This window comes from Nannospalax galili, unplaced genomic scaffold, assembly GCF_000622305.1.
Source record: "Nannospalax galili isolate Female #2095 unplaced genomic scaffold, S.galili_v1.0 scaffold1029, whole genome shotgun sequence".
NCBI classification, from domain to species: domain Eukaryota; kingdom Metazoa; phylum Chordata; class Mammalia; order Rodentia; family Spalacidae; genus Nannospalax; species Nannospalax galili.
Window position 1 is genome coordinate 1359665 of NW_008359198.1, and position 26089 is coordinate 1385753.

The 26089-nt window shown below is 41.2% G+C and overlaps 2 protein-coding genes across 11 annotated transcripts in view; one reads left to right on the forward strand and one right to left on the reverse strand.

The window, feature by feature from the left end:
• Mcm8 (minichromosome maintenance 8 homologous recombination repair factor) overlaps positions 1 to 13864 on the reverse strand; it is a 35842-nt gene extending 21978 nt beyond the window's left edge. Inside the window, exons 1-8 of one of the 8 annotated variants that reach the window (XM_008822838.3) lie at positions 13666 to 13864; positions 12369 to 12515; positions 11366 to 11449; positions 9661 to 9743; positions 8753 to 8902; positions 5280 to 5383; positions 2612 to 2810; positions 1475 to 1560 (exon numbers count right to left, since the gene is read on the reverse strand). In XM_008822838.3, coding sequence (XP_008821060.1) covers positions 1475 to 1560; positions 2612 to 2810; positions 5280 to 5383; positions 8753 to 8902; positions 9661 to 9743; positions 11366 to 11449; positions 12369 to 12513 — 851 coding nt within the window. In that variant the 5' untranslated portion in view covers positions 12514 to 12515; positions 13666 to 13864. Of the gene's footprint in view, positions 1 to 1474; positions 1561 to 2611; positions 2811 to 5279; positions 5384 to 8752; positions 8903 to 9660; positions 9744 to 11365; positions 11450 to 12368; positions 12519 to 13380 lie in introns of those variants that run through there. The other 7 variants (XM_008822836.3, XM_029558509.1, XM_029558508.1 and 4 more) reach the window with 7 other exon arrangements.
• A 74-nt stretch (positions 13865 to 13938) lies between these two features.
• Trmt6 (tRNA methyltransferase 6) overlaps positions 13939 to 26089 on the forward strand; it is a 12724-nt gene continuing 573 nt past the window's right edge. Inside the window, exons 1-10 of one of the 3 annotated variants that reach the window (XM_008822840.2) lie at positions 13939 to 14167; positions 18635 to 18762; positions 19731 to 19840; positions 20382 to 20473; positions 20596 to 20679; positions 20935 to 21059; positions 22633 to 22991; positions 23377 to 23462; positions 25070 to 25172; positions 25267 to 25353. In XM_008822840.2, the coding sequence (XP_008821062.1) occupies positions 14052 to 14167; positions 18635 to 18762; positions 19731 to 19840; positions 20382 to 20473; positions 20596 to 20679; positions 20935 to 21059; positions 22633 to 22991; positions 23377 to 23462; positions 25070 to 25172; positions 25267 to 25353 (1290 nt within the window). In that variant the 5' untranslated portion in view covers positions 13939 to 14051. Of the gene's footprint in view, positions 14168 to 18634; positions 18763 to 19730; positions 19841 to 20381; positions 20474 to 20595; positions 20801 to 20934; positions 21060 to 22632; positions 22992 to 23376; positions 23463 to 25069; positions 25173 to 25266; positions 25354 to 26089 lie in introns of those variants that run through there. The other 2 variants (XM_029558511.1, XM_008822841.2) reach the window with 2 other exon arrangements.

The following is a 26089-nucleotide window of genomic DNA, read 5'->3' on the forward strand; positions in this document are numbered from 1 at the left end:
AAGCATTTTGTTCTTGGCTGTGCTAGGGATCAACTATACAGCCTCACAAGTGCTAGGTAAGATGCTACCACTGAGCTACATCCCCAGTCCAAAGACTTACAAGGCCTGTTTTCAAACATCTACCACTAGGTCTGAATTATCATCAGAAGATCATCATACAAATCCAATTACAATACTTAGGCCCATTCTCTTGTTCCCAGTTTTCAACAAAGAGATTCTGAAAACAAAGAGATTATGTTCAAATAGTTAAATCACACCAGGTCTTCTCAGAATTTGTCCTATTGTGAACACTGGAGAACCTCTTATGTCCTCATACCCACTCAGTGGTAGAAGTCCCGTAGTCCGGTTGGAAACCAGTCCATACTACTCACAAAGCACAAAACCACATTCAATAGTTGTACATACTTCCTCTACTGCAAAATAAGATGTTTCTAGAGGTCTCAGCAGAATGTCCTATATTTACAATACATTGGTCATGAGTTTTATAGGGCAGAAGAGAGAAGAGTCAGGACAGGGCTTAGTAGCAAACAACCTGATCTTTCCCCTAGGGTGCTTAGTTTTCTAGGACCACCTCTAATTTCATACAGGTTTCCTAGAGAGCACTCTAAAAAAAACTACATATTATTAGTTGGGCACAGTGGCTTATGCCTACAGTTCTAGCATTTGGGAGGCTGAGGCAGGAGAATTGTTAGTTGGCAGCCAGTCTGGGCTACAAAGATAAACTATCTCAATACACCAAGAACAGGAGCCAACAAGATGGCTCAGCAGGTAAAGCTTCTTGCTGCCAAATCTGACAACAACTTGGGTTTGATCTCTGGAACCCACATGGTATAAGGAGAGAACTGACTCCTGCAAGTTGTTATCTGATTTTTGCATGTATAAGCACATGAACGTAAGTATGAACCCATCTATATATACTTGTGCACACGCGTGCGCGCACATACACACACACCCACACCCAGAAATATAAAGAAATAAAATGTAAAAAAAATTAATGAAATAAATAAGAACCCATTGGGTTTTTAAAAATTTATTTAGGGATGGGTTATGGTTATATAGCTAGAAAATAAAAACCTAAATAAACTACTAGGCGAAAAATACAGAAACAATACATGTCTTATAAAATGGGTCAAACAAGTCAATAGTAACTAGTGGAAAATGAGGACATGAAATGAAACCAGGCCCACTGCTAAGAGTCAATATTGCTTCCATCACAGTTCATCAAGGGATGTGCAATGACTGCGCGATTTAGATACAAAATGAACTATTTCTCAGTAGCAAGAGGACACAACAGCTGCATCCTTCCTAGAATCCTGTACGGGATAAATTTCCAACAGAGACAATTATTTTAAAACAAACTCTTCATTAAAGATATCTACAACACAATTCAGAATTACTTATAGATCAAAAGTCACAGAATATATGGTAAAATTGTCAATTTATCCAGTAGTGTGAATACAGTCTAGTTGCTTACTTGATCAACTGCCAGTCCATTGTAACTGTGAGAGGAGAGCTGCGCAGAGGAGTGAACGCCTTCCCTCGACATGCAGGCACAGGACACTGCAGCAAAAGTAAGCTACACTCAGCCTTTGGTAAGCCATGGTCACATCTTAGGAAAAGTCAGGCTATAATCTCACCCACTAAGGGCTGTGACCTTCCACTTTCTGCTGCCATAGTCAGCTATCATAAGCTTTCTTGGCACTTTTCTAGCTGACCCTTCTCACTTCTTGTACTTGTTCTTTCTGTGGGCACACACACACACAGTCACACTTCCACTCACTTCCGAAGGGTGACCTCTGACCCCATGAACTCTCCCGTTCCTTGGGCTCCTTGAATGCCCCTTCTTCAATCCCACGTCCTGACCCACTCTTCTCCTTGTGCAAAGTCTTTTCCTTAGGTCTTCTTTAATCCCCAGCTCTCCTGTAGCCCTTGGCACTGTTTGTATGATTTATTTACTGGATTACATAAGTAGTACTTACTACATACGCAAGTTGTGTTCAAGTTTTCCTGTCACTTGCTTGGTGTTTGGACCTCTAGACACATTCATAAACTTAAGGCACTGTAGTAGAATATATTTTTCAAACATGCAACAACAGTTCCCCTCAAAACTTTCTAGAACCTTACCACTCCTCCATCAGGAGATGGAGTCAATTTCCTCTCCTGGAATCTGGGCAGGTTTGTGCCTGAGTCTAACTCACAATGTGACAGAAACGATGCTGCAAGATTTTCAAGCTTATGAAAAGCCAAGCCACTTCTGCCAACCAGCTGATCTCTGCACAGCAGCTCTCAGCAGCCATGAGGAGACTACACTGTGAGCTGCCACAATGTCTATCAAAAACTGAAACCAGACCACAAAGAACAGAAATGCCTGGCCAGCAAACCTTGCTGTACTTGCTCCAGCCATCATCTGACTGCAACATTACAGATCTAGAGGCAGAATTACACAGGTAGGTGGTTCTTCCAAACTTCTTAACCAAGAAATGACAAATGTGTCCTGAATTTAGGGCTATATGCTATGTAGCAACAGCTATGTGCTCAGAAACACTAGGAAATGTTTCTGCAAATTGATACCTTTACCAAGACAAAAGCATTTAAAGAACATACATATCACCTTTGTGGGAAGATTATATTTTCCATCCGGAAGAGAAAAACTCTGGACCTCTCCACACGCAGCACAAAGGAAAGCCATCTTGGTGCAAAGAGGCTTTATGTTACTGACACGAACCACTGTCCCTCTCAAAGCAATGTACTTTCCATAGTAATTTGCTCGGACATTCTTGAGGTGTGTCAGGGGCTCATAGTTGTACACTCTAAAAATAAGACAAGAACATATTTATCTATACATTTACAATGAACAGAGAAAGTCATATTTGCACAAGTTCCTTTTACAAGCAATCATTATCCCTTAAAAATATCAAAAATCTCACAAGAGTTAAATTTTATTAAAAGTGAAAAATACTAAATCCTATATGTTGCTATCTAGGGCACAGGGAAGAAGAGGGAGAATTTATTAAGAGGAAAAAAATGAAAAATAATAGCAAAAGGAAAATGCCACAAATTCTGTGACTTTGGGTCTCTAACTTCTTTTAAAGAACTGTATGAGGGGGCTGGAGAGATGACTCAGCAGTTAAGAACATTGGTTGTTCTTGCAGAAGACCCGGGTTCGAATCTCAGGACCCACAGGGCAGTTAACAACTGTCCATAACTCCAGTTCCAAGGGATCCAATAGCCTCTTCTGTACTCCATGGGTACTGCATGACATGGGTGCACTTACCAACAAACAGGCAATACATGCATAAAAAAATTTAATTAAATTTTAAAAAAATCATTAAAAAAAAGAATTGTATGAAATATCTTCTATAAATTTTGGAAAAGAAAAATTAAGCACTAAATATTTATTTTTTATCTCAAGGAATTTAAAATCTAAAAATAGGATAAAGATGAACTCAAGAATAACTTATTTCCTTATGTCTATTAGAAACTTAAGAGTTTAACAAAGTACATACCACTTAGTGTATTCCATGAATTATCAAACATACAGTAGTCTTGATAAGTACACACTCAAAACCAATGTTTACAAAAATTTTCAGCTTGGGTAATCAGCTCATTTGGGTAGAAAATGTTGATTTCTACCATGATGTCTTTGACTAATTTTTAGTTGGTTAATTTCGTTATTATATAAATGAAATTAGCAAGAAACTCACATTGACTTCCTTATTTCCATGAAATGAGGTTCTTACTCTTTTATAGAAACATTTATTTAGGGCCTGAAGAAATGGCTCAACGGTTAAGAGCACTGACTGCTCTTGCAGAGGGCCCAGGTTCAATTCCCAGCACCCACATGGTGGCTAACCATCTGTATCTCCAGTTCCAGGGGATCCGACGTCTTTGTGTGACCTTCTCAGGCATTGCATGACACAGATTCACTTACACACATGCAGGCAATACACTCATACACACAAAATACAAATAATAAATAAAATAATTAAAAAACAACATTTATTTAGCTAGGCATGGTGGTGCACACAATCCCAGAACTTGGGAGGCATAGGCAGGTGGATCTCTCTAAGAATGAGGCCAGCCTGGTCTACAGAGCAAGTTCCAGGCCATCTGGGGCTAGAGGGAGACTGTCTCAAAACAACAAAAAACCAAAACAAATAATTATTTTGTGGGTGCTCACTCATGCAGGCATGCATGTGAAGATCAGAGAACATCCTATAAGAGCCAGTTCTTGCCTCTTTCCTTCTACTATGTGGGTTCTAAGACTAAGCTCAGGTTATCAGGCTCAGTGGCTGCACTTTTACCTACTGAGCCATCTCCAACCCCGAGGTGCTCATTCTTAACTACTCCTCACTACACTAAGTAATGCCAGCAAGATGAACTGAATAGAACTGTTTTCAAAGGAAGTAATACAAATGACCAATAAATACTTTAAAAAATGTTCATCATCCTTAAGATGTCAAGGAGATGCAAATTAAAACTGCTTTGAGATTCCATCTCACTCAGTCACAATGGCTATCCCCAAGAAAACAAAGGACAACAGATGCTGCTGAGGATTCCTTACACACTGCTGGTGGGAATCCAAACTGGTGCAGTCACTATGAAAAGCAATATGGAGATTCCTCAAAAAAAAAAAAAAAGAAATCAGAACTACCCTATGACCAGCTATATGACTACTGGGTATAAACCAGCAGGACGCTACATCAGCACACCACAGAGATACTTGCACATCCACGTTTAGTGTTGCACTACTCAGAGTACACAGGTAAGGAAACAGCCAGATGTCTACAATTCATTTGTGGATAAAGAGAATTTGGTACATATACCTGATGAAATTTTATTCAACTGTAAGGAAGAATGAAATTCTGGCTTTAACAGGAAAGTGGACAGAATCAGAGATCACTTTAAGTAAAACACACCAACTCAGAAACAGAAGCACTGCACACTCTTTCATATCTGAAACCTAGATTTACACACACACACACACCCTAGATTCGAGCAAACATATATACTTGCAAGACACAAAACTAGAACGTGCACTATGAGAGTGGATAAAAAAGGAGGCAGGAGTGGGGGAATGGGAAGCTAACAGAATCTGTGTCATGAAAACAAAAGTGGGGACTATTTGAGGGGAGGAAGAGGTCCAGCTGAGAGGGAATTTGACAGTGTGGGCATTTGGAGGAGTAAAAATAAAGTATAGTGATATCATATAATGTCACAATGAAACACATTTCTTTGTATGCTAAGCAAAAACAATAAAAATAACCATCGCTTCTCACCTTGCATAAATATGTGGCACATTTACCATTGTTTCTCCATCACTGGACAGTCCTTCTTGGGCTTGCAATTCAGCTGCATGTCTTTCAAGGTCCTGAGTTAAAACCTAAACAGAACAGACATCATTTCAAAAATGAATAAACATTCTCTTTAAACAGAACTTACAGAGAACCCAAAGTGTAACACCTCAGGAAAAAAAATATATATGCATGACTCTGATAGCCCTTTAAAAGTCTGATATTGGAGGCTGGAGAGATGGCTTAGTAGTTAAGAACACTGACTGCTCTTGCAGAAGACCTGGGTTCAAATCCCAGCACCCACATTGCAGTTAACAACTGTCTGTAACTCCAGTTTCGGGGGATCTGACGGTCTCTTCTGTCCTCTGTGGGCAATGCACAGCACGGGTGCACTTACCTACATGCAGGCGAAACATGCATACATATAAAATAAAAATAATAAAATATTTGAAAAAATAAATAACTAAATAAAAGTCTGATAGTTAATTACGACTATTCCACAGTGGGTTGTTTTAGCTGGAATTTTCCTGTCCTGGACTAGAAAGCTCCAGGATCCTTGCTTACTACCTTTTGCCTCAAATAAACATCATTAAAAGTCCTTGTAGTAGCCTTTAAAGCAATTACCCACTAGGCTCCACTAAAAAATACTTTTCCGTAGGGCATGCTGTTACTGGTGGTTAGTGTCTGGCCCAAGTCTTTCCAGGTTCTTGGCATCTTAATTAAGGAACTGAAGAGGCACACACACTGCAAAGAAGCAAGGAAACTCTACACAAAAGCAAAGCAATAATACAGATCAATACTGTCCAGGGGCACTGGGTCACCTGAGTGAAATAATACTCAAGGGACCCAGGTTACTGTCTGGGGCTTCTTTTTCTTTTCTCTATTAGTATTGTATAATGTGTATACACTGTGATATGTATGTGTCTGTGTCTGTGTGTGAGAGAGAGAATGCAGGTATATGTACGCCATGGCATGTGGAGGTCAGAAAACTCCTGGTGGTTAGTGTCTAGACCAAGTCTTCCTTCTCTTCTATCTTTATGTGGGGTTGGATCACAAGGCTTGGTGGCCCTGCCTGGGGCTTCTTTTATGAGATCCTAGGGGAAGAAGGGGCTAGCTGCAAGGCGGCATAATTTGAGTGGCTTTCTATTTATATTGACAGGCTTGGATTTTCTCACTGTGTGTATTTTCTATTTTGATTGATAGGTTTCACTCTTTTTCACTGTGTATGTCCTTTCCCATGATGCATCTGTTTCTAATCATATGCATACTCAACTATGCATAGACATAAGAGGGTAAATGGATACTCAGAGGACAGCTTGCCTTACTGTGCATGCTTCAAAAACTATCAAGGCAGGATCGGCCCCTTCATTCTAATACCCAGATATATCTTGGAATATACTTGAACAGAAACTGTCCAAAACTGGATGGGTTTTTTTGATGATGTTAGGGGAAGGAGGTACTTATTTCAATGTTTGAAGTGGGGTATATGTGTAGCACAATACAGGTGGGTGATCCTAGGTTGCTAGGAGTATTGTTAGGACAATGGTGTATGTATAGCCTAAACCAAGTGGAGTTCCAGGTTGCTAAGCAATTTTCTGTGGCTATCTGCTTCATGGTGCTGTGTCTGTAATCTCAGCTATGGGAAGGCTGAGATAAGAAGACTACAAATTTGAGACCAGCCTGGGCAATTTAGCAAGAACTCCAACTCAAAAAAGAGAAAACAAACAAACAAACATTATCAGCAGGAAGTGCAGCTCAGTTGCAGAACATGTGCCTAACACACAAGGCCGTGGGTTTGATCACTGGCACAGCCAATAACAAACAAAGAATTAACAAAAAATAAGTGTTTTAGCTGGGCATGGTGGCACACACCTTTAGTCCCAGCACCTGGAAGGCAGAGGCAAGCAGATCTCTGTGAGATGGAGGCCAGCCTGGTGTACATAGTGAGTTCCAGGTTAACTGGGGCTATGGAGACCCTGTCTCATTTAAAAAAAAAAAAAAAAATTATTTTTCTACTTTTCCATATTCACTAATATCAAGATAGAAAAATATATACTCAGATACAATTGTTAATATTTATAAACAAAATATCATATAAGTTTTGAAAATGGACCGTAAGAAAGGTTTTACAGCAAGGCAATTGAGTTAGACCAATAAAACATTTGGACATAGGAGGGTGATGGGACACTAGGTAGAATGGAAAGCATGTGTAAGGGACAGGAGTGTTCAGAGACTATCGGAGGGAGCACAGTTTAGTTGACTCAGTCAATGAAGGAGACTAGTGGAGAGATGAAGTTGAACCAGATCATGGACGGTTTTCAATGCCACATAAAGGCTTTTACTTCACTGAGTAGCAAGGAGTGACCACAGTTACTGAGGACAGATCACAGTTTACAAAGACAATTCTTTCTAAAGAAGGCTTAGCCTAAGATAGGCAGGAAGGATGGGGAGGTGAACCTAAGAGCATGTTAGAAAGAAAATAAGCAGACGCGGTTACCAGGATAGAGAAATAAACAACTGGATGGGTCTGAAGACAATAGGCAAGGTTGCCAGCTCAGTTGCTAGGAGTGCATACACACTGTGATAAACTGTCTGCTGCACCTGGATGTTCTCGATGTTCTCCCCCAACTCCCCACCCTGCTCTGTATCCAGATTTTTAAAAAACATTTTATTTTTATTCATGTGTTTGTATGTGTCTACATGCATTTGAGTATAGGTGCCCAGGGAGGCCAGAAGGGGGCGTTGGATCCCCTGGAACTAGAGTTATAGGTGGTGGCAAGTTACCTAATGTGGGTGCTGGGAACTGAACTCAGGTCCTCTATGAGAGCAGCAACTGCTCTTAAAGTGCTGAGCCATCTCTCCAGCCCTGTGCCCTGACTGTAACTAACCCCTTAAGACCTACCACAAACCTCAAGGCTCCCTCTGAGCCACCTCCATTCTACCCTAACAGATAACAGATGGATGCACCTGGCACTTTATCTGTGCCTGTCCTGGGATTTGCTCCTCTTCACCTTGACATATTCATCTGTTTGTGTGTCTAAAAAAATGCTTTGACATGTTGTCTCACTTGTCCCTGAGAAAAACTGAGAAAAACACAGAACATACTTTACTTCCATTTTATATATGGGACACTAAGTGGGGAAACTGCCAGTTTTCCTTATGTCACAGAACTTACATCTATGGTTGGTCCTTTTTCTCCAAGTTTCTAACATTATGTGTATTTTATCTTTCCAATGAAATTATATACTTTTTAAAAACAATTTCTGTATCTTTAATGAAATCAAACTAATTCAAATAAGGTAGGCATTACACACAGACTAAATCTGTTCTTTTAGGAAAAGATTGTGGTCCTTAAGTTCTGACCAACATGTTAGTAAACACTACGCACCTTTCAAAGAAAGTATGAACACTGTGGTATCTCTCTTTAAAATTTCAGCAGAGTGTGCAAAAGTACTTACCTGGTGTACTGCCAGACCCATACAAGCCAAGGTCTGCTCTGGTGCGTCCTTTAGTGCATTTGCTATGTCTGGCATTAAATTAGTAATTTCATCATCTTTTATCAGTTCTTTAAAATCCACCAAAATACTTCCCTTTCTCTCTATTTCATCCTATAAAAGATTAAAGTTTGAAAATAGCAACTGGTGTTTTTGGAGTCAATTATGATAACCGAGCATTTATATTTTTGAGAAGAAGGCATGTAATATTTATATGGTGATAATTCTAATACATCAGATCTTGCCAAATACAGTTGAAATATTTTAAATATATTTACTTTATACTTGACAAACTTATTTTGCTCTTTAGAATTTTTTCAATATATATTTTATTGAACTTTTGTGCATTTCATACACCCTAACCATATTTAGACCCCCTCCCCTATTTGTACCACTCCATAGCCCCCCCCCCTCCAATTTCATACATTCTGTCATCGAGTCAAGTTTGTAGCCCCGGATGTCCCTCATTGTGAGTTCATCCACTGGAGCCTATTCAGCCTAGCATCATTCCCTTAAAGAAGACCAACTCTCCCTCACCCAGCAGTCAATAGTTCCTTGGCTAAGTTGGGGATGCTTGCCTACTTCCCCAGTTCTGTGCTGGGTTTTTTCTGGGTTGAGCTTGACAAACTTTTGAGGTAGATATTTATGCTATTATCTCCAAGTAATGAGAAAGGTGAGGTACAGAGACTCTAAGAATTCACTGAAGTCTACACTTCAGGTAACAAAACTAGCACAGCAAGGACCTAAACGAAGGTCATCCAACTCCAGCACCATCATCATACTCACCAGCACCTCAAACACACTGACCAGTCAGCTGCCACCCAGAAAGGCAGACTGCTAACTCAAAGTTTTCTATTGCAGAAAACTCTTACCTTATCATATAAGTCAATATGTCTTGTGAAGAATTTTTCAAATGCTTGAATCTTCTCAATAAAAGGAGAGCTATCACTGTAAACTAATCCAATAAATACAAAACTAGCATTAATAATAATACATGCATGTAAGCATATATAACTATATATAAAAAACTATATAGATAACTATATATATCCCAAACAAAAGAAGCCCTATAAACACAATAGTTTTTTTCTCTCAATTCCTTTGTATTCTGATTATATTTTGATAAAAACACTGTGAATGAATACTTTAGGTCTGAGTACCCAAAAGTATCTCTAAGAGCCCAAATATCTGAGCAACTTTAGAAAACAGTCCAGTGGAGTACAGCTTGGTCAGCTCTAAGTACCTTTTGAATTCCATCTTTAGTTGTCTAACAGTCACAGTGCTCTGAGCTAACTAGTAGGGGAATAATGCAAATGTTGGAGGTGAATGTATATTAAAGGAACAAAGGATCATCTGTGTAACACAGCTATTGATTTAATAGGAAGAAAAAAAAAACTCCCAATACAGAAAATACCTGTACTTTTCTCATTCACAGAACGAATACTGTGAATCTGCTCCAAGGCAGGGTCCTTGACCATTAAGCAATATAGTCTACTGGCAAAAAAAACCATGGCTATAAATAAAAATAAGAACAGATGCCTCCTAAGGGATATGATGTGCATACCCTAAGAACACAGAAAAGCCATTCTCCCACATCTATTTACACAGATGTCTACTATTTGCTGGTATTCTTGGTTATCAAAGCGAGACTGTTTCTACACAGACCCTGCAGTGTGCCTAGCTCTTGGCTCTAGGCTTTCTGTTCAGTGACAGGGAGAACTGTGCCCTATGTCTGCCCAACTCCTTTAGTCTAAAGATTTTGCCAATTGGAGGCACACTAGGACTGGAAAGTGGCATGAAGTGAAAGAAACTGCTTGCAAATTTTTAAAGATTTACTTTTATTTATGTGTCTGTATGAGTATATGCCACATGTGTAAGGGTATCCGCAGAAGTCACAAGATGGGGCTGGGATCCCCTAGAGCTGGAGGTAGTTGTGAGGTGCCCAATGTGGGTGCTGGGCACTAAACTCCAGTATTCTGCAAGAGCAGTAAGCACTCTTAACCACTGAGCTATTTCTCCAGCCCCTTTCAACATCTCTGTAACTGCTCAGGATAGCTAATAGTTTCACCCTCCAGGGTGTAACCAACATCTAAGTCATAACCAGGTTCACCAACAACAACCAGCTTCATTCACCTCAGTGCTCTGAGCACAAGGTACAATGCCTTCAAAGGCCAGAAGCATCTTTATGGGTGTCCCAGATATTAGAACAGCCGTGCTATTCCCCCACCTGTGAGTATGTAATTTCTGACACCTTCAGACTGTCTTTAACCTTTGCTCTCTCAACCCTAGGGATGACACTGCTATGTCATGAAACCACTACTTTCTGAAGAGCTACCTCAATGTTCTTTTTCTGCTTTTTGAATCTTCCATTTTCATATTCAATTTCTTGTATTAAATCTTTTTTGACACACTAGTCAGTATCTGTCTTTCCAACTGATACAAATTTAAAAATAATGCTCTTGACAAACGCTTGGAAGAACAAAGGGCATATATCACAAAGTGCAATCATAGCAACACAACCTATAACATCCAATGATGGAAATACAATTCACAGTACTTCTCAACTTTCAACTCTACCTTCAGAGAAATAAAGCTTCCAGCCCTTATATGGTATGAACTGATCCAATGTTGACTGTCGTAATAAAGGTCGTGGTATTTGTTCTGAAAAAGTAGAATACTAGATTAATAAAAACAAAGCACTCTCTTTTTCCCCAACTTGTTTCTCCTTTTAATAACAGAAATTTTGTATATTAATAGAGAATCTAAACTGGAGATTTTTAAAAATATTTTATTTTTTTATTTATTACTATTTTTTATTTTATGTGTATGCATGTACTGCCTGCACGTAGGTAAGTGCACCTGTGTCATACAATACCCACGAAGGTCAAAAGAGGCCGTCAGATCTCCTGGAACTGGAGTTTCGGACAGTTGTTAGCTGCCATGTGGGTGCGAGGATTTGAACCTGGGTCTTCTGGAAGAACAGCCAGTGCTCTTAACTGCTGAGCCATTTCTCCAGCCATTTAATATTTTACTTTTATGTGTATGCATGTGTTGCCTGCATGTAGATAAGTGCACCCATGTCATGCAATGCCTGAGGAGGACAGACGAGGCTATCGGATGCCCTGGAACTGGAGTTGTGGACAGCTGTTAGCTGCCATATGGGTGCTGGGATTCAAACCCAGGTCTTCTGCAAGAACAGCCAGTGTTCTTAACCTCTGAGCCATCTCTCCAACCCCTAAACTAGAGATTTCAATAATAATTATAAGTATCGATTTTCAGACTGAAGTTTGAGTCAAACCATTTTCTCTACTAGGCATGAATTGTTTTATTTACATTCATTCATTCATTCATGTGTATTATTGTGTAGTACACATGTGGGCCCATACATAACCATGGTGCATGCATAAAGGTCAGAAGACAACTTTGGGAGTGAGTTCTCTCCTTGTAGCATGTGAGTTGTGGGGGTCAAACTGAGATGACCAGGTTTGGTGGTAAGCGCCCTTACACACTGAGCCAATTCACCCACCCCTGAACTGCTTCTTTCATGATGGAATATGAAGTGATCACTGATTTCACTTACCAAAGTGATGTTTTACTGCTGTTTTACTAAGGTCAGCTCTGTGTTCCCTTTCTCTCCACTTTCCGGAGGAGTTCCCACCTCTTCCTCTTTTCCAGCTTTGGAATCTTCCTCGTCCAAATCCTCTGCCTCTATGCTCACCACTCATGTCTTCTAAGAAATACAGAAAAGTCACCAAAATGGAAGAGTAACAGCATTCCTAAAAATGTATCAATATAGTTAAAAAAGTGCATATATTGTGTTCAAGACTAGTACATAGGCTTGCAAAGTCATATGGTACCATATAGACTATGTTCTGTAGTTACTCTTCAATTGTGTGTCTGTGTGTTTGTGTCTAGGTATGTGTACGAGTGCAGGTGCCCTGGGAGGCCCAGAGGGTGTTGATCCCCTAGAGCTGTAGTAAGGCAGCTGTGAGCTTCCTGATGTATGGGGATGCGAATTGAACTCAGGTCCTATGAAGGAACAAGTGCTCTTAGCATTTGAGCCATCTTTCAAGTCTTATAGTTATCCTTTTAATCTCCACCAATTTTTAAGGCATACCATAGACGTTTATTAAGTATGGTACTGTACTAGTTTTCAAGGAGTCACCAAGACAAAAATAAAGACAGTAATCAACGCTAAGATAACCTGTTTGCAGCATTTCAGACTATTACTATTGGGTAATACTGACTGAACATAATCCTGACCTGTGTAATACTAAGCAGAAATCATCATAGCTCTGTATGTGTGTTACTAATTTTCTGCGGTAAGCTATCCTAAAAGTTTTCTAAATAATCTCACTCAATTCATAACCTGGGGCTACTGAGAGATGGCTCAGCAATTAAGAGCACTTGCTGCTCTTTAGAAGAGGACCCAGGTTTGGTTCCCAGCATCCAGATGGAAGCTAACAACCTTCTTTAACACCAGTTTCAGGGGATCCAATGCCATCTTCTGGGCCCTGCAGGCACTGCATACACATGGTGCACTTGCATACATGCAGGTAAAACATTCATACACATGGAATAACAATAAATACCTTTAAAAATTCATATCGTGCAGTTACAAAATGAATACATTCATACACTGTAGTGAACCTACTCGAATCTTAAGGGGATTTAGTTAATAAGCAAGTCGTTCACAATTACGTAAACTAATGAAATTAAAAGTTGCCCGAAAATCAAAGTTCAGGCGACAAGGCTACGTGCCGCACTCTTCTCAACGTCGCGGTTGAGAACACAGGTGTAAGAAGGCAGGCTCGGCGACCCGCAAAGCCCGCCTTAACTACGCCTGGTGTGCCCGTGCGGTGTGTACTAGCAGGTACCCGGGCCTCTGAGCTCGCCGCCGGGCGAGTTCGGCGGCCGCTTCCCTCGGCTGCGCGGTGGAAGAGCCGCCCTGGTGTCGGGAAGGCTCTGCGCAGCAGACCAGGCAAGAAGCCGCACTCGAACTCCTTCGCAGTTCTCTTTTGGCGCTTCTGTGGCGCAACTTCCGCCCAAGCTGGAGGAGAGCTACAGCCACTCAGAGAGCTCAGTTAGACGGAAGCCGCAGGGCTCCCGGAAGTCGTCAGAGGTCGGAACCGGAAAGCGGAAGCGGCGCGCGGCACGTGGGGGCGGTGCCGGCCGGAGGCGCAGGTTCTGCGTGCGGCGCCGGGCGAGTGCGGCGGCGCGGTAGGGCTGAGCCTGTGCCCAGCGTGTAGACAGCCCGGCAGCCATGGAGCCATCAGCCCCGCAACCCCCGCCTGCTGGGTACCACTGCATCCACGACGGCGACTACGTGGTGCTGAAACGGGAAGACGTGTTCAAAGCAGTGCAGGTGCAGCGGAGAAAGTAAGTTTTGTTGCCGGCCCTGGGCGACGCACCACCAATAACCACCCAGATGTTCCCTTCCTCCGAGTCCTTGCGTAGATCTCTCCTTCCGGGGTCCCATTCTTGATTCTTGGGTCCCAGCCCTTGTCGCCAACACCCAGGTCTTTCTGTCATAGTCTTTTCCTACTGGAATCCTTTTGCATCCTCTGCCTGTGGGATCCCCTGCTACATTCTCATCCCCCTGGGCCGCCCTCCACGATTTCATTCCCAGCCTTCTACCTTCCGCAGACTTCCATTCTTGGTCCTCCTCTTTGGCTCTATCACGCCTTTCCTCTGGGGTTCCCTAGGTTCTTAGGATCGTGTTTGTGCTTACACACTATTCTTTGACTTCCGGATCTGCTCCCATCGCTGCATCTGACTCCCCTAGTAGCTTCCCACTTTTCCCATAAGTCCATCTTACTCCTTCATTTCTCAGCTAGGATCAATTCCACCAAAAAAAGAGGAAATTAAAAAGAAGAAAAAAGTCTTTTCCACCTAATCTGGTTTTCATATATAAGCAGGCCTCTTCTCAACCAAATGGAGATGTCTGTGTTAAATAAGAAAAGAACACATTCCTGCAGAGTGTGATCCCTCCCTTTTCCATCAAGGTATTCAAAGTCCAAGAAAATTGAGTGTTTACAGGTTATTCAAGGTCTCAGAACTCAAAATTAGGTTTGAGAACTTTCTGGCAGAGCTAACTTTTATTTAATCTTAATAGCCTATTAAGAGTTTGCATGTATTGGGAAGTTTAAACCAATTTATCTGAATACAACAAAGTTTTCTTTAGAACTGGTTATAATATTACTGCTTGTGTATTTGCTTGTTTGTTCTAAAGCTGAGGCTCTAACGTAGGACCTGTGTACGTACTAGGCAAACATTCTTCCACTGAGTCACATCCCCAGGCCTGGAATACTCTTGGCATAGAAGTAAGTCAAATGCAGTCAGGAGAACAGATTGCTGTGGATCAGAAAACAGGGTATTATTGGGATGTAATTTCTTGTAAATGCTCACTTCAGATATTTTTTACTACTGTTTACATCAAACTGTTAAGTGGTGTTTAAAGTGAAACAGGAAACATTAAAAGTATTTACCAAGGGCTGGGAAAATAGCTTAGTTGCCTATTATCCACAAAGTCCTAGGTTTGGTCCCCAGCACTACATAAACCAAGCTCAGTGATGCAGGCCTATAATCCCAGTATGTGGGAGGTAGAAGCAGAAGGCTCAGAAGTTCTGGGTCTTGCTTGGTGATCTTTGAGTTCAAGGCCAGCCAGAATTACGTAGTAAGATCCTGTCTCAAAAAAAAAATTATATATTGCTTTTTATCGTGTGTGTACATATATGAGGGGTTGTGTCACGAAATGCATATGCACGTTAGAGAACAACCTCAGATGTTGGTTCTTGCCTTCCGTCTTCATTGAGATGGCCTCTCGTTCACTGCTTCGTATGCCAGCCTAGCTAGTGAACTCGTGGAGATTCTCCTGTCTCCACCTCCTGTCTTGCTATGGGAGCACTGGGCTTACAGATGTGCCCTGCCACACCTGGCTTTACATGGATTCTAGAGATTCAGTGCTTTACGCACTGAGCCCCATCCATCTCTTTCGATGTCATTCGAACTATCTGAGTGAAATCTGGTGGGCTTGTAAGTGAATAAGTTAGAGCTAAGTCTTATTCTTTGCTGGATCCCTAATAATTAACTCGTAGTATTCAAAATATTTGCTCAGTTCAGCCCAGATATGCACTCTCTCCCCTCATCCTTCAAGCACCTGTTAACGAACACTGGACCTACTAGATTGGGTTGATTTATGCCTCTACCAGCCTAATGTACGAAGGCAAAGAAGTATATCACTCAAACTGGTCAGAGTGGTCACTGCTCCAGTCAAGAAAGGGTGGGAGGGTATTCACATGGATATAGGAGCTGTATGTTTGCTGGGAAGGAGTAAGGTCTGCACAGTGAGCTAGAATTGCTTCTACCCAACCAAATGAGTACAGCTCATCTGGAAGGGTGATGGGGGTGTCTAGCTTGGAATGCAGCTGAGTTCAGCAGGTCATTTTATGAATAAAGTAGGAATTACCACTATGGCTTTGCTAAGAAGAGGGGTTGATGAAAAGAGCTTCCAAATAATTCCTAAAAATGCTATGTATCCCATTGGTACTGAGAAAGGTCATCTAACAGAGCACATTATAAAAGTATATGCAGACAATTGTATGTGAACATGGAACAAGCTGGGTATAGTGTGACAGCACTCAGGAGGCAAAGGAATAGCCTGGGTCACACAGCATGACTGTCGCAAAAAAAAAAAGTGAAAAACCAATGTTTACGTGGATGGTCATTGTAGACAAACATTGGATTCACTCATTAAATATGTACTTACAATCTAAACATAGTTACACTATGTTCTGTTTCACCTAAAACATCTAAATAATTCATGTTGACCACCTCCAAAAATTATATATTTGGTAGTAGGCACAGCATTTCTAATTTAAAATTCTGGAAAAAAAAAAATACTAGGTTCAGGAACTTGAGTACAGTGGTGATGAGGAAAAGTTGTAAAATGTCTCTAATTTCAGCCACCAAAATAAAATAAGATTTCATCAATGGAGCATTAGAATATGTTTTAAAGATACAGACATTCCATTCTGAACTAGATTGAACACCCCTTCCCTTTCTGTCAAGCTGGTACTTGTGCAAAAAGAACAAAAAGGGTTGGTTACCCAACTAGCTTGGGGTATTTGGGGTTGTGTTGCCCAGTATTTTTTTTTTTTTCAAGATAGTGTCTCATGTTGACCAGACTAGCCTCACACAGAGATCAGCCTGCCTCTGCCTCCCAAGTGCTAGGATGAAACGTGTGCACTATGGCGTCCAGCCTATAATAATTTTTCAAAAGAATGTGACATAGACACAAAGATATGGTAGGGTAGAAAACCCACCGGGAAAGGAGATGCACCTAGGATTTAGCAGTGATGGGAACCATTTGGCAGAGAGCAGAGGTGATTGAGTAGTGCATTGTGTGAACTTCCAGAAGCAAAGAGAAAGGAAGAGGACTGAGATGGGACACAAACCGAATGCACCAGGACACCTCCTGGAATTCAAAATTCTGTGTATAATCAGTCTTCAGACTAGATTCTGAATCCAGATGATACTTCCTAAAGCCTTTGCGTATGTAGACTGTGCTGTATGGTTTAGTAGAAAGAAACACACTTTAGGGGCTAGAGAGATGGCTCAGCGGTTGAGAACACTGACTGTTCTTGCAGAAGACCCAGGTTCAAATCCCAGCACCCACATGGCAGCTAACAACTGTCCATAACTCCAGTACCAATGGATCCAACAGCCTCTTCTGTCCTCTGCCGGCATTGCACGACATGGGTGCACTTACCTACTTGCAGGCAATAGAGGCATACACATGAAATAAAAATAATAAATAAAAAATTTTTTTAAAAAAGAATCACACTTTAGAATGAGACAGATCAGTATGAATCCAAGCTTTAGCATCATGTAACTGAACCCACCCCCCCACACACTGTGTGCACTGTGTGGCTAAGGCTGACCTCGAATTTGTGATCCTTCCACCTCTGCTTCCTGCAGAGATATGTGGTATGTACCACACCAAAGGTAACTGATTTTTTTGTTGTTGTGATTTGAGACAAGGTCTCCCTGTGTCCCCAGCTGGCCTGGAACTTGCTAAGTAGATCAAGCTGGCCTTGATCTCACAGATATCTAACTGCTTGTGCCTCCTGAGTGCTAGGATTAAAGGTGTGCATTACCACGCCTGGCCTCTGAATCTTTAACTGTATACTTTTCCCTGGGCCTCAGATGTCTGTCCTAGAAAGGACATCCCAGGATTACTGTGAGAACTTAAAAGTATTATTTTTGTGTGATTTTGCTTTTAAATTGCAGTGGTATACAAATCTGAGTAATAGGAAAACCTAATGTTGCCTGGCCCTCAGGAGAGTGATGTCAGATGTGTAGATTGCCAATAATATTTACTTCTCAATATAATTTGTTTGGATTAGGTACTTTTCCAATAAAATGGCTAGTTAGACGAAGACCAAGGAGTTTTTAAAATAGTGCTCGTCTCAGTGATTATTTTGTTGGAGCTTTTCTGCTGTGAGTTACATGGGGTGTCACAATGCCAGTGGTCTGGGAATCTCGGTGGCCCCACCTCTGTTAAGATCCATGGAACATGTACATTTAGGCATCCTGGAAGACAATGCAGAATGGAATCAGACCTGTGCCTTGAAGAAGAATGTCTTTCAAAGTGAGCATTTTCTTGACTTCTTAATTAATACTGGTACCTCTGCTCTAACCTGGTTCTCTGGTTCATGTGTCTGTTTATGTTCACAGAGGTCATGCTGCTGGCTAGCATGGAGAACTCTCAAAATAAACGGGGCCAGATACACCTTTTCTAAAGTGAATGTCAAATAAGTTAATTGTTTACTCTTTCTTCCTCAGAAAAGTGACTTTTGAAAAACAATGGTTCTACCTGGATCATGCTATTGGCCATAATTATGGATCGACATTTGAAGTGACCAGTGGGGGGAGTCTTCAGCTCAGGAAGAAGGAGGAAGAGCCTGCTTCAGGTATATCTCTATGGACACATGAGATAGATATTCCATGGGAAACCTGGGTAAAACACTAAGAAGTTCAAAGTTGAGGGGCCAGTGGGCTAGAGGTAGATAGGCATTTAGGAAGAAAGGTTGCAGGACAAGGGAGTTAGCTCAGTTGATAGTGTTTGCCTCGCATACATGAAGCCCTGGGTACCATCCATAGCACTGCATAAACTGAGCATAATGGCACACACTTAGGACATGGAGACCATAGGCTCAGAATTCAAGTTCATTTTCTGCTACATGGTGAGTTTGAGGCCAGCCTGCACTATCTGAGAACCTGTCTCAGAAAGAAAGATTGTAAAATCATTTCAAATCAGGGCCAGCAAGATGACTCAACACGTAAAGGTCCCTGCTATCAAGCCTAATGACCAGAATTCAGTTCATCCCTGGGACCCACATGGTAGAAGGAGAGAACTGACTGCTGGAGGTTGTCCTCTGACCACATAATTACACATGTGCCTTTGCACATCCACTCATACATGGAAAATAAATAAAAATGCAATAAGAATTTTAAAATATAGTTTCATTAAAAATTTTTTTTTAAAGATTGAGGCTAGAGAGATGGTTCAATGGTCAAGGGCACTGGTTATTTTTGCAGAGGACCAGGGTTCGATTCACAGCACCCACATGGTGGCTAACAACCGTCTGTAACGCCAGTTCCAGGGGATCTGACGCCTTCCTCTGCCCTCCTCAGGCATTGCATGACATGGATGCATCTACACACATGCAGGCAATACATTCATACACATAAAATAATAAAATGATTTTAAAAAACATTTATTTAGCCAGGCCACTCTCTTCTGACCTCCACAGGCATTGCATGACATGGGTGCACCAACTTACATGCAAGCAAAGCACTCATACACATAAAATAACAATAGAAATAAAATATTTATAAAAAAAAAAAAAAAAGAAAATAGAGAAATTTCTTCCCTTAGAGACTAAAGAAGCGGGCACTGATAATCGGAATATAAACGACGATGGGAAATCTCAGAAACTTACTCAAGATGATATAAAAGCTTTGAAAGACAAAGGCATTAAAGGAGAGGTAAAAAAGACTTCCTTTTTTGTGTGTATATAATATTTTTTTAAAGCAGATTTTAAGGTTGGATGGAGTGTGCTACTTTTGTTAGTGTAGGTTGAAATGTGTATGCAATTCAGTATATCAAGATTTGTTTCGTATACAGGAATAGAAGTGAATGTATTACTAAAATTATTAGTGGTAGAGAATTGAATAGGTTTATATTGGGGGTTTAACTGTTTATTTTCAGTGATTTTGGCCAGTGTTCTCAAGAATGATGGTTTCCTTTACCTCTCTTCTCCCTTTATTTGGAAAACTATTCTTTTAATTTGGTTTAAAGGGAGCTGTATAAGCAAGGCCCTGTGTTTAATCCCCAGCACTGGAAGAAAACAAATCTTTATTACAAATTCTAAGTAAAGTATAAAAATACAAAGCTGATTCACTTGGACTTCTGTGGAAGAGGGACTGGAGAATCAGACTTCTGGATAAATTCTGGGGTAGAAGCCTTAGAAGTTATTTATCTGTGAAAGTACCTTTCAGGAAAATCTACTTGCTCCTTTTCTTATAGGAAATAGTTCAGCAGTTAATTGAAAATAGTACAACATTCCGAGACAAGACAGAATTTGCCCAAGATAAATATATTAAAAAGAAGAAAAAAAAGTAAGTAGTTTTGTTTGACTTGGTTGAAAATAGTAAATCTTTTCTATTTCTGAAGTAAATGTTACTAGAAATACAATGTTTTAAAACCATTTTTTTTCAAACTGCTGTTTTAATTCCCCCAGATATGAAGCCATCATTACTATTTTGAAGCCATCTACCCGTATTCTTTCAATTATGTATTATGCAAGAGAACCTGGAAAAATTAAGTACGCTTTGTTTCCTTTCAAACGTATAATTGGGGGAAAATATATCTTTAAGAAAGTCATGATTTTAAGTAAAATGAAAAACTTGCTCACCTGCATAAAGTGCCCTCCTTCCTCCTAAATTGTAAGTCCTTTTACCGTCACCTCCAAAGCAATCAATAGTCTTAACACAATTTTTATAAGACAGCTAGAAAAATGATTATTAAAATTGCAGCTTTGCTTAGCTAAAAATGTGTGAATCGTCCTTCTTTTCTTTAGCCACATGAGATACGATACACTAGCTCAGATGTTAACCTTGGGAAATATCCGTGCTGGCAATAAAATGATTGTCATGGAAACGTGTTCTGGCTTGGTGCTAGGTGCCATGATGGAACGAATGGGAGGTAAGGCGATGCTTTCAAATTCAGTAAAACTACTCTGGCATGAGGAAAGAAGTCCAAAACTGGAAACCTGGAAAGCTGGGTTGAGTTTCTTTGAGGTTAATGGCTCCTGTCAAAGTCCTTCCTATATAACCCATCCTAGCCTAGCCCAGACTGTTAAGTGTCTAGTGCTTGTCCTTTCCAGCTTTGGGGTCTGTGGGGATAATTCTGGAACCTGTAGTTGACTAATGATTTCAGTAAACACCTGCTCCCTATTGTAACTTGAGGGTACCGAGTGGGGAGGCTCCTGAGGATGTATTCTCTGTTGGAATACCAATACAAGTGGGGCTGTTTCTGCTTTCTCTGACCCTATGTGTCACGCCATCTCCGATGAAGCCCGTGTGAGATCCTCTGTGGGTTGAGGCTGGAACTTCAAGGAAGGTTGCCTCTTGGAATTGGTTGTGCTGAGAAACATGCAGTGTACTTGGCACGCTCTTACTTGCTATTAATTTTCTAACTGTCACTGTATCTTGGGCTTTCTGGGGGCCCGGAAAGCTCCTGGTGTCCTTGGCACCGCTATCACCGCTTTTATTGAAATCCTTTAATCATCCTAGTTCAGATGCACCACTATTAACGAAAGATATTTTAATGAAAGGTATTTTAGACATAGTGAGAAGTAATTAAGCAGAATTAATGCTGGATAGTCCAGGGAATAATGGATTTCTAGAAGAAAAATATAGATGGATAAATATAGATAGAAGAAGGGTTTCTTGTTATTCATTACAATTCATGGATAAATCGGTAAGATCAAGGCCACCTTGGTGTCTTTTGATAAACAATCAATAAGAGAGCATTTTAAAGGGCAAATATAGAAAACAAGCAAGGAATGTTATCAGATCGTTAAAAAAGTAACAACCTGGCACCACTGGTGTTGGAAGTGCTTAATGGGGTGCTTAATGAATCAAGGCCATCCTGACTTGGGACTATAAAACCGAGCAGAATCTTAAGTGTGTGAGAAAGGCTGACAGTGAAAAAACACAGTAAAACAGGAATTTACTGTCTAGTGTCAGGTTAATGAAATAGAGAGAAATGTTTGCAAAATTATGTATTACTTTCACCTCTGCAACTGTGAATCTTAGCATGACTGTTCTGCGTTTTTTTGTAATCTTTGCTGTATATATTTCAAACCTTGCAACTGCAAAAATTACACTCAGACTTTCATCAAGCTCCTTTGTGTCTGTTTGTCACTCGCCGACTCCTTGTCCACCCTCTCGACGACCCTGTTCCCGTCAGACTGAACTACCCCGGTCTGGGCTGGTCCGTAGCACCTATGAAAGATGAGCTTGTTTCTATCCCATTTGAGGATTACAAAGGAGAAATTCCCCAATCATGTAGCACCAAATGTGATCACATGGTTTTACCCTGTGTCCTGTGGAGATGAACTTCTTTAAGACTTCCTGTTTATTTGCTTTGTATTGTATTGTGTTCTCTCTGTTGGAAATAGACCCCCAGATGAGCTGTGTCATTTGTCATCCATAAGACCACAGTGTTATTATGGGAAGGCTTGGACTGATGTATGCTTGTTTGATCTGTTCAGGCTTTGGCTCCATTGTTCAGCTGTACCCTGGAGATGGACCTGTTCGGGCTGCAACAGCTTGTTTTGGATTTCCCAAATCTTTCTTCAGTGGTCTTTATGAATTCCCCCTCAACAAAGTAAACACCCTTCTAAATGGAACATTTTCTGCTGAGATGTTGTCTTCGGAGTCCACAGATGGCACTTTAGTTAAAGAAAGTAATGGCACATTAGAGGGAAGACACATAACTGAGCAAGACAAGGAAGACACGAGGGCAGAGGCCCCGGAAGGCCCTCACCCGGAAGAACAGGAGACAGGGGAAGTTGTTTCTCAAGATCCAGAATATAAGGAGCCTAAAGACAGAAAAAGCAGAAAAGATTATGTAAGAATGTCAAGAGTCACTATCCTTGTAATATTCTCAGGGTCTCAGTGAGTGCCACATCATTTAGGTAATGGGATTTGGATTGACTTTGCTGTGTTAGGTCCCAAGATGATAAATAAATGTCCAAACAGTTGGGGGAAAGTGTGTGTGTACGTACACACAACTCTGTGACTTAGTCTTTGGGATGGAGCTCTATGATGTGGAAGTAGTGCTTGGGTAGCTTGATGGGATTGACAGTTGAGGTGCTTTCATCTTCCGTATAAGCCACCCCTGTCGGTTTCTTTACTCTGTTAAATGTTGTTGAAATACTATGACACATCAGAGCATTACTACAAAGCTGACTGAATGACCTCAGTACATTGGTTTCTTGCTTTTCTTCTTGAAGATTCAGGAAAAGCAAAGGAGACAAGAAGAGCAGAGGAAAAGACATCTAGAGGCTGCTGCTCTGCTGGGTGAAAGAAATGCCGATGGGTACGTTGATGACAGAATGCCCAGCACTGGTGCTGCTGGGCTCTGCTGCAGATGCATGGCATTTTCTTTCTGTTGTCTCTCCTGATTTTTATAAGAATAGAGACAGGATTTTCTTTGGGTTTGTTTGTTCATTTTAAGAAAGGCTGAGCCTGGGCTAGAGAGATGGTTTAGCAGTTAAGAGCATGTATTACTTTTGCAAAGGACTCGTCGCTCCAAATCTAAAGGGATCTGATGCTTCTGGCCCCTGTAGGCACCTGCACTCATGTGCATATACCCACATACAAATACATGCACACGTAATTTTTTAAAATAAAATATTAGGGGCTGGAGAGATGGCTCAGCAGTTAATAGCTCCAGCTGTTTTTACAGAGGACTTGGGTTCAGTTCCCAGCACCCACATGGTGACTAACAATCGTCCATCCTTAACTCCAGTTCTTAAAAGGTTTTATTTTTTTAAAAAAAGGCTGATGGGGCTGGAGAGATGGCTCAGCGGTTAAGAACACTGGCTGTTCTTGCAGAAGACCTGGGTTCGAATCCCAGCACCCACATGGCAGCTAACAACTGTCCGTAACTCCAGTTCCAGGGGATCCGACAGCCTCTTCTGTCCTCCGTGGGCATTGCATGACACAGGTGCACTTACCTACATGCAGGCAATACACGCATAAACAAAAATAATAAAATATTTTTTTATAAAAGGCTGAGTCTGGCAGAGGTGGGAAATTGACAGTGCTAATTTAAGAGTTCCAGAAGAAATCTGAACATTCAGCAATGACTGTCATATAGAATCGTATAGTCCCACTATGTGCAAGATTGAGGCATTACAATGGCTCTGATACTGACCAATGAGAAGAGCTAATGAAAACTTTGGTGAGGGGCTAGAGAAGATGGCTCAGTGGTCAAGAGTGCTCACTCCTCCTGCAGAGGGGTGGAGTTTGGTTCCCAGTACTCACATCAACTCACAGCTGCCTGTAATTCCCCAGGGGATCCAGTATTCTCTTCTGGCCTCCATAGGTACCCATACATGTGTACATACACACGGGCACATACACACACTTAAGCATAAAAAATAAATCTTGTGACAGGTAGATTCAGAAATATGGTCTTGGACTTGCTTCCTGATAATTTTTAAAAATAAAACCCCAGGCTGGGTGTGGTGGCACATACCTTTAATCCTAGCACTTGGGAGGCAGAGGCAGGCAGATCTCTAAATTCAAGGCCAGATGGTACTACAGGGAGACCCTGTCTCAATAAAAGAGACAATTATAATTAATAAATAATAAAAATAAAAACCAAGCATATCATTAAGTAGTCCTTATAGTTGACAGCAGGAGAGACCTTGTAACCCGGTTTCTAGGGAATAAATAGCTCATGATTTTATTCTGCTTTGAACATCTAGAATACTCTGCAGAATCTGTAGCTCAGGCTGGCCTGGCACTCCCCATGTAGCCCAGGCTGACCTGGTACTCAAGGCTATCCCCTGCCTTGGCCTGAATGTTGGGACTATAGGCTTACACAGCCATACCTAGTAGTACATGGTTGTTATAGATACATTTTAAACCTATATTTCCCTTGGAAGTAGAACATTTTCTCTAATGTTTTCCTTGCAGCTTGATTGTGGCCAGTCGTTTCCATCCTGCTCCATTGCTGCTGTCTTTGCTGAACTTTGTGGCCCCTTCAAGGCCATTCGTAGTCTACTGTCAGTATAAAGAGGTAACTGGACAAGTGAACAGGAAGCAAGTCCTGTGTCTGAATGTTGATCCTCAAGCTGCAGGAAGTATTTAACAGATCTGTGTTTTGTCCTCAGCCTTTGTTGGAGTGCTACACAAAACTGCGGGAACGAGGAGGGGTCATCAACCTGAGGCTGTCTGAAACCTGGCTCAGAAATTACCAGGTAGGTGTTCTTCTAGCCAGGCTCAGAAGTTGCTCTCCAGTTGCTCTCTTTGCAGGTTACTGGTTCTTTGAAGTAGTTCTGGGAGGCATTAAATGGAGGCAGCCCTGAGTCTGTTACAGCAGTGGAGGTGTCTCTTGCCTGTCTGTGACTAAGAGAAAGTCCCCTGACGTCTCTTTTTGTCCCAGGATGTGTTCTGTAAGTTCAGACCAAAGGCTTCAAATCGCTGTGGTTCATCCCCCCGCCCCAAGTCCTTGCTGTCACTGTAGAGGGGGTGACTGACCTAGTATCCCTGTCCCCTGCTGCAGCATCTTCATTCAGTTTTCAGGACGCCCTGGTAGACTCGTGTCATTTAGGAAGGCGTGCTGAGGTATATTCGTGTCCTCTCTCCCCCTTCCCAGCCCTCTCTCTTTTGGGCAGTGTTAGGGATCAGACCCAGGACCTCAGGTGTATTAAACAAGTGGTCTAGTACTGAGATATGCCCAGTGGAAGTTGAAAGACAAGAGGTACATTAGGAAAAATGCCTTGAAAAGAGAGAAGCCAAGCATGGCAGCACATGCCTTTAATCCCAGTACTCGGGAGGCAGAGGCAGGCAGATCTTTGTAAGTTTGAGAGGCCAGCCTGGTCTACATAGTTCCGGGACAGCTGGGGCTACAGGGAGACCTATCTCAAAAACACCAAAATAAATAAATAAATAAATAAATAAGTAAATAAATAAATAAATAAATAAATAAAAAAA